Source organism: Akebia trifoliata, chromosome 4 (genome assembly GCF_017979445.1).
Source record: "Akebia trifoliata isolate Shusen 1 chromosome 4, ASM1797944v1, whole genome shotgun sequence".
NCBI classification, from domain to species: domain Eukaryota; kingdom Viridiplantae; phylum Streptophyta; class Magnoliopsida; order Ranunculales; family Lardizabalaceae; genus Akebia; species Akebia trifoliata.
Genome location: NC_141378.1, coordinates 15,084,571 through 15,093,134, shown reverse-complemented (window position 1 = coordinate 15,093,134; position 8,564 = coordinate 15,084,571). Strand labels below are relative to the sequence as shown.

The following is an 8,564-nucleotide window of genomic DNA, read 5'->3' as shown; positions in this document are numbered from 1 at the left end:
ATTTTCTATTTAGTCCATGAATCCCCACATTCACCACATTTCTCATGATTGAATGTCCTAACTATTCGATCTCACTGTTTTCGTCCAAACAAATAAGATTTTTGATATTTCAATTGAGTTTCGAAGACTCCTTTCCAATTTAAGAGGGAAGAATAGGTCATTTTCAAATTTTTTGAAGTTGCATGTAAAATTTAGGATTTTTTTCAAAATTTTCTTCATTATTTTATTTATGAAAATCGATCAAGGATGATTCTTTTTGGCATTCCAATTGAGTTTCGGAGACTCCTTTCCGATTTAAGAAGGAAGAAGAGGTCATTTTCAAACCTTTTGAAAATCCATATAAAAATTAGGATTTTTTTCAATTTTTTTTTTTGTTTAATTTATAAAAATTGATCAAGGATGATCCTTTTGTTTTGAAATCATTTAGACAAGTCTTTCTCTCAAGTTTTTAATTGATTTTTTTATTTTATGTATTTATTAAAAAAAACTCGAAAAATGAAAATGGGTGGGTCTTACTTGTCAAGGGTGCATGCAGTTTAGATTAGGGGAATAATTAGAATCGAACCAACTCAAACGGACCTTAGTTCAGTTTGATTCTCGGAACACCAAATTATGTATTCAAATACAAACTTGAAAGTAATCTTGAGTTGAACAATTTCAAATACAAAGTGTAATATGAGATCAAACACAACTTAAGTGATTTTGCTATAAAATCATATCATAAGTTAATGGATCGTAGTATCACAGAATCCCAATCACAACTAGTGGATGGAAAAAAATATATATTTGACAGCTCCAATGGTATTTTAAAATGTAACGCACCTCAACCGGTGGATTGACTAAGAATGACACTTTATACTTCATCTTATGTCTCTCAATCAAACAACAGGGTCATTGAATATTTAGTGGCTCGAAGGGCATGAGAGGTTTATACGACACTAATAGTCCAACACTAAGATCAACAAACAGATAGAGAGAACCGAGAGTCTTTACTTTTTTTACTTTTTAAATATAAATAATAAATATAACATAATATTTATATTATAAATGTGGGTGGGGTTATGTAGACACATAAAACTACTCATAAAACTACAATGTTTTTGTCTTATATGATTAAAAAGATTCGGAATGGGCTAATTTTTTATGAGAATGATCTCTGTGGTGAGGGGATCATCCTTACAAAAAATCATTACATTCCAAAACTTCTAACCCCATCAAAAGTGATTTACAAAAATTGGACGGTCTAAAATTTTTCAATTTGTAAACATGAGGCTAGAAGTTTCACAATGGGCTGATTTTTGGCAAGGATGATCTCCTCACCATAGAGATCATCCTCACAAAAAATCAGTCCATTCCAAACATTTTTGCCCATATAAGATAAAACACGTTGTAGCTTTATGAGTAGCTTTATGTGTATACGGATCTTAACCGTTCGGGTTTGATTCTAAATTTGACCCAATTCAATATACACTCCTATTACTAACGTCAAGCTCACCACTTTTATTATTTAGTTCGACAAATTTATTTTTAAATGAATTATTATCAAATTATTGTCTAAAATTCAAAGATTATTTAGAAAAAAATCCATTTGTCAAGGTCTTTTTCAATGGTATTTAACCAAATTTAGAAAGAAATTTGATATGTTTCTTATGAATCAAATAGCAACATCTTTGAAGGGAATGGACATCTTTTGCACGAAATTCTTATATTCATCCCAGGATTCATCTTTTATTCGGGCAAAAGAGTTTTTGGAGTTCAAATGAACTATTTTTTTAGGATCTTTTATTTGAGAATAATGATTTCTTGACGCCCCCCTACTTCCCCATCACAGATTCGCAAATCATTTGCCTCGGGATATATAAAACTATAAATATTTTTCTTGTGTATCCTAAGGCAAATGATCTACAATTCTATGATGGGGATGTATGTTAGAGGGGGACTTTAGATTATCACGACTCTTTATTTAAGTGGGCTATCAAGTGTGAGAATGTTGTACTCTACTACTACTTTATTTATTTATTTTGTAATCTTGTGGCGGCCACCTTGGTTACCTTTCTCTTTCAATTTTAATAAAATCTTTTATTTATATATAAATAAATAAAAAAGAATAATACGTTGGTGAACTCATTATCTGACACTTTTTTTCCCATCAAAACACCAAAATATTCTCAAATTAACAATCAATTAGATTGCAACAACAAATATGACAATGGATCATATGGAAATGAAATTCATAACAAGCTAATAACTTTGAATTTGTTTTCTGAAAACAACTTTCATTCATTTAATAAGAGGATTGGATTGGATAATCTACTGGGTCTATTATGAATCAATCAATAATGTTCAAATCCAATCCGATAAAATGTGAGAAATATTTTATTAAAATTTATTTAGAATTTGTATATCAAATCAAGTTTGATCCTATACAATCCCAATCCGGACCAATTGCTATCACTTGGAGTTGGATCATGATATTAAGATCTTGTAAGAACCCAATCCAACAAAAATCTGACCCGATACTTATTGGATCAATTCAAGGTCCGATCCAACCCTTATCAGTGAGTCGACAGAAGACAATCATTTAAGGAGGTCTAACTAATTTGTAAATTATTCACAGGAGTCTGTTAACAAATTACTAATAGAAGTCCGAATTTGCTGTTAACAAACTGCTAAGTTTATAAATAAATGAAATGCTGACACGCGTATAAAGAGCGAAATTCCACCATCCAACTATTACTCGCGACTTTATGATCAATAATTCTACGTTTTACAAGACACGTGGTAACATGCTATTGGTTCACAGCTTAACAGCAAGCACTATTAAAAGCGAAAGAGACCCCTTCAGGATAGAATCGTTAACGCGTGTAGCCGTGTAATGTGCGTGTGGGCAGTGGTAGTTTCGTAATTTGAAGACTAAGGAGGTTTATGGTATTTCCATGTCTATATAACAGGATGTCCGGCTTCACGAATCTGATCTTGCTGTCATAAGCTGTCGTTTCGCGTTATTGTTCAGAGCTTTCTCTGCTCTCTCTCGTTCTTCGTGTTTATCTTCCACTAAACCCTAGAAATTTTCTACCAAGATTTGAATTTGAATCCATGGAGGACCGCAAGGAGGTGATCATCTCCTTTTTCTCTGCTCTTCTTTGAATTTCGTTTGGATTCTGCTTTTAATTGATTTTTCTTCCATGTTTTGATAATTTTTTAGGAGTAAAATACGTCAAAAGTCACTTATTTAATCGACTGGAGAGGTTTCAATTTTGATTTTCTGCATTTTGTGTAAAAATTTCGAAATTTCATGCTCGTATGCCTTCTTTGTCGAAAGAATTGGAGATTTAATGCATTAAATACAAAAAGAAAAAAAAAAGACGTTAAATCTGTGAGGTCAACATATTTTTTGTTCTTATATCGGCAATAAGGTTCGAAATTTCGGTTATTCTATTTCGTGCTTGATTTTAACGAATTAATCGCTTTAAATCATGGGAAATCGGTTCAGAGTCTGTTAAAGCAGCTCAAGATCTTTGCTTTTATCGACCTATAAGTCTCTTTCTCTCTACTTTGGTCTCTTTGGATTCGAAAAGTTCAAAGTTCCTGTTTTCCCCTTTTTTTCTGAATGATTCAAAATTAATTTTCTACCTTTTGACAGTCAAATTAGTTCTTTTTTGAACGGTTTGATTGAGAGAAATCCAATAGTCTTCCATTGTAATCGAGTACCCAACTGTAAGGACTTGTTTGGATGGTCAATTTAGATTTCCACACCAGAAAGATAGCTTTTTGAGGAATTATTTTGAAGAGCTTCTATTGCCACACTAGCTATTACTAAGAGCATCCCAATATCTGTGCTCATTCTTTAGTGGTTTTATATGAATTGGGGTGCTGTTTTCAAAACTTGGTGTGGTAATGGAATCTTCCTTATTTTGGCCATCCAAACAAACCCGGAAATTTCTTAATGATGAGAATTGATCTATGGAGTTTTCTGAAATTAAGCATGAAATTGAGGGGTCCATTTGATATTTACAGAAGATTGCGCCTTGGATGTCTGTGCCGCAATTTGGGGACTGGGATCATCAAAATGGAAACTTACCAGATTACTCTGTGGATTTCTCAAAGATAAGAGAGATGAGAAAGCAGAACAAGAGGGACATCTCAAGAGCTAGTCTGGGAAACGAGGATGAGTTCGTTTCACAATGCAGTAGTAACGATGATCCCCCAGTACCACGTCACCATCCTCATCACAACAACCACTCTCCAACTGTAAGTCTCTCTCTCACTGTTCTCTATCTAGATGTTTAATTTAGTTTTGAGTGAGAAAAAACTTAAACTCAATTATTTACTGGACAAGTCCATTACCACTACGTGTTCACTTTCAATTTAAAATGGGCTCATGTTGATGTGGTGATCTGTGGATCCCTACCAAATGCATAGATTGGATTAACTGCTATTCCCCACATTTGGAATCCAAGCAAGGCACCACGCACCAACTGGGTTGTAAAAATAGAGAGCTGCTATTGGCACCCCAACTTTTACTTATTACACCCAATTAAAAATAAAGAAAAAAGTGAATGGTTGAGAATAAGTAAAAGTTGGGGAGCCATAGAAGCTCTCTCAATTTTTTTGGCTAGATTTCTATTTTTTTTTGGTTTAGGATTTTAGTAACCCTAATCATTATTGTAAACAACTGCTGAGATTATAATTTGAGCCAAACCTTTGTAATCGTTTGAAGAGTGTGTTTTAATTTTTAATTGGGTGTGATAAATAATTTAAGAAATTGGGGGTGTAATAAGTAAAAAAGGTTGGATGCCAATAGTAGCTTTCTAAAAAAATATCTACTGGTGATATTATATATATGACATCCACTTAGGGGCCAATGGTCACCATGACTCATTGGCCCTTTTTTGGTGGACGACAATGCCGGCTCCATTCATGATTTTCAACTGTTTTTGAGTTAAATATAGTTTTTGTGGGGCATACACAATGTCTTTTACCCATGTCTGGCCCATGATAAATAATGCTCAAATTCACAACAAGAAATCAAAACTCAGGAAAATTTCAGGGCTCAGCTAGGTTGTTGTGACTTATACATAATGTTTCGGATGTAGCGCGTCTAAGTCCAAGCATAGTACCTGCGTGGCACTAGAGATGTTCTCCTGTACGCCAAGTCTGTCTTATTAGATGAGTAATTTTTTTATAATATGAATGAAAAGATTGTATTCAAGAGGGGATGGCCAAGTTGACCAATCCAAAAAGAGGAATACAAAAAGATAGAAAGAGTTCTTAGATGAGTCCTAGAAATTTCCTCAACTCCCCCAGGCACCCAACTAACCTCTCAAGTGATCACTCAAAGAGAGTACAAGCGGTTTAGAAAGCTAACTTGTATTACTCACCTCTAAGTTATCCGAGTGATGATTTCAAAGGAGGAGCTTCCCCCAATACCCCTTAAAGATTTGGGGAGGGCCTAGATCGAACCATATAACAAAAATTGGCAGTGGAACTTTTTAGAGAATTCTACTAAGATTTATAACTCTGTAACCTTTGTAGGACCTTTCTAGAACTCCTTGACCCAATATATACATCTTGTATTATATATAACTAGAAGTTGGCATTTGCAAACACACATGTTAAGAAGGGCTTGTTTGAATATAAAATATTGATTAAAGGGTTTTTGAAGACTACATAACAAGATTGTAAGGTAGTGGGTTGCAATTTTCTTTGTTTTTGACCAAAGTGACCCTGATTGTATTAAGTTTAAATATAAAAGTGGGGGCATTTATGGCCACTCAAATTTTGGTGTCGAACCACTTCTACTCCTCCTCTCATTATAATAGTAAAGATTTGTGACTTTGTACTTGCTTTTTTCATTTATTTTTGGCTTGGTGGGGGTTAGTGGTTAACAGTTAACATATTAGTATAAGAAGGGGTTTGAACCTAAAGACCTTTAGGAACATCCTCCCAAAGTCTTACCACTTAGCTAAGTGGTCGATATTGACTTTGTAAATGATTATGGTACAACAGAAGAACTCCCTGTTTGACTCACTATCTAAGATCTTTCCAAACTCTTCTGGTCTCGAGATTTTCCGAAGACCTAATTAAAAGTAGAAATGCACGTTGGACCAAAATGTGAGCTTTAGGCCTTGGGTGAAAATATGGTTGAGCAAAGAGAACAGTCTAAAACTTATATTGTTAGATATTTACCCAAAGTCTTTCACAGTCTAAGCCTTATATTGTTCAAGTAATTTCATTTTCTTTAGGTGATAAACTGAGAATATAGAAAAGTAACTGGAATATATTTAATTTTTTTAATTAGATTTGTTTATTTTAAATGTTCTTCACTCCCAGGACCACTCTTTGAACTTTTTACATGTTTTGAGTAGGGAGCATATAAATGTTGTGGGGGCTGTTTTGGCTGTCCCACTAAGGCATGCACATGGATCATCCTTTTTATGTGTCGAAGTAGAGGCCCAGTAGAATCATGTGGGCTTCACATCAGTGCCCTCTTTTAAGCTGCCTCACCTAGTTTTGGTTTCAGTTTATGCTGTCATGGACAGACCAGAGTCGTTAACATGCCAGCTAGGATCACATGAATTAATTTGGTTATTTTAGGCGGTTGGAAACATAGTCACAAAGTCAGAGTACGGGTTTAAAATAATAAGGGAAAAATTTTGGGGGGAAAAAAGATTAAACATTAAAAATTATGAAAAATTTATATATCTAATAATACATAAAATATTTATTTTAATTTATTTTATGTTTTCAATATATCATGTTCTCAAACATAATTATACATGTTATGATGCCAAAAAAAAAAGTTTACTCAACACATCTTTTGTTCAAAATAATACACTATTGAAAAAATGATGAAAAATCATCACCTCAAGATATTATCATCAAATCCATATTTGTACATTTATGAATCACCAAATTCTATTATATATCAAATCCCACATTAAAAAACATTTATGAATAAAATAAAATCACTAACAACCATAAGGCTACAAAGAAAGTATTTATGCTTACAAAAAATAATAATAATAGAAAAGACCTTGTTTAAAACGTAAAAAAATGGATTTAAAATAATAAAAAAAAAACACAATTTTTTTTATTTATTTAATTGTTAGAGGTACATTATGTGTTTTGAGCACGCTTTAAAAAACAAAAAAAGCCTTTTTTTTGTACTATGGTTGGAAATGGACAATTAATGTGACCAAAGGCCTTTAGAAAAGATTCTAAATGAAACTTTACAAGATCAACAGTGTTAAATAAGTGAAGAGTACTGAATAAAATGAGTATTATAAAGCTCTGGTCTGTTCCTAACTGTATTTTGTTTCTGAGTAAACTAGATTTCTGACAAGATTTATAAAATTTGTTTGTGGGATTAATACAGGGAAGGAAGAGATTTTTCAGCTATTTCAGCTGCTGTATAAAAGCCTAAGGAGGTTTATTGGACCACAAGTTGATGTTTTTTTTTATTATGTATAATGACCAAACTGGAGATTTATTAGTGTATTTATTGTTTCGTTTCTTTTCTTTTATGTTTGTAAAAAAGCCTACGATCTGATAATTCGATCAAAGACAAAGAGGGATGATATTGTTTTGTTTTTCTCCAAAGGTTCTTAGTTTAGTTTGTTTTCTCCACACATGAAACTTTAGGGTGCAATTAGGAGTTCTGTAAACTTGACCGAACCTGTGGTGTAGAAGATAATGGATTGAGACCTCAACTTCTAAAAGTAATAATCAGAAACTTTTATTAAAAGAGAAATGGGAAACAAAAGTTAGTTTATATTCTCTCTTTTTTTAAATTTATATTTGGGATAATTACTAAATGAGAGTTAAATATTTTAATATTTAATATTTACCAAAAAAGAATTAAGTGGCTGGACAGTCCAGCGTTTTGAAAGAAGGCCAAATTGCTGGGGGTGTTAAATCAACTCATTAAAATGCTGGACAGTCCAGCCATCTAATCATTAGGAGGGCATTTTTGGTAAAGTAATATAATTTAACACGTCGAAATGCAGGACAGTCCAGTGAGTTTCTAAGACGCCGGATTGCGACTTAATTTGTTTTTGATAATTTTTTGAAAAAGAGATTCATTTTACCTTTTTTAAGTAATTTTCCCTTCATATTATTATTATTAGAGACTAAGTTGAAGCTCAGTTACAAGATCTTATTTTTTTACTCTGAATCTCAAGAATTGAAGTCAATCCATTGAGTGAGGTCTCTTGAGGTCCCCAAAATGGCTCTAATCAAAGATAAATTAGAAAAATGAATAAAAAAAAATTATTCTTTGCAATGCACAAATAACCATAGATTTATTTACTTGAGATACAAATTGAAAAATCAATGGTTCTTTATGCACTACCACGCAGTGTTGCACACAATGTGCAATAAAGGCAGTCCATCATTTTCCCCTAATTCAGTTTTAAATATGTATACTTTTTCTTAAACTTCTATTTTAACTTACTAATTGCGTTTCCTTAGGGTAATCTTATGATTTCCGGCTATATTTTTGTTGGCACCCATTGAAGGTATTGATTTTTCAGTCTTTAGTTAGGCCTTGTTTAAAAATTGAT

The 8,564-nt window shown here is 32.7% G+C and overlaps 1 protein-coding gene across 1 annotated transcript; it reads left to right on the top strand.

Moving 5' to 3' along the window:
* Window positions 1-2,954: 2,954 nt before the first annotated feature.
* Window positions 2,955-7,602, top strand: LOC147404065 (uncharacterized). Its single transcript, XM_086439906.1, has 3 exons — window positions 2,955-3,114; window positions 4,018-4,251; window positions 7,379-7,602. Exons 1-3 carry the CDS (start codon window positions 3,097-3,099, stop codon window positions 7,424-7,426), a joined length of 300 nt encoding a protein of 99 aa, XP_086296032.1. The 5' UTR covers window positions 2,955-3,096; the 3' UTR covers window positions 7,427-7,602.
* The last annotated feature ends 962 nt before the right edge of the window (window positions 7,603-8,564 follow it).

Excerpts from the sequence above, each read along its gene's own strand:
- LOC147404065 (XM_086439906.1), top strand. Across the intron at positions 4,252-7,378 it reads ACAACAACCACTCTCCAACT|GGAAGGAAGAGATTTTTCAG; the intron begins GTAAGTCTCTCT and ends GGATTAATACAG.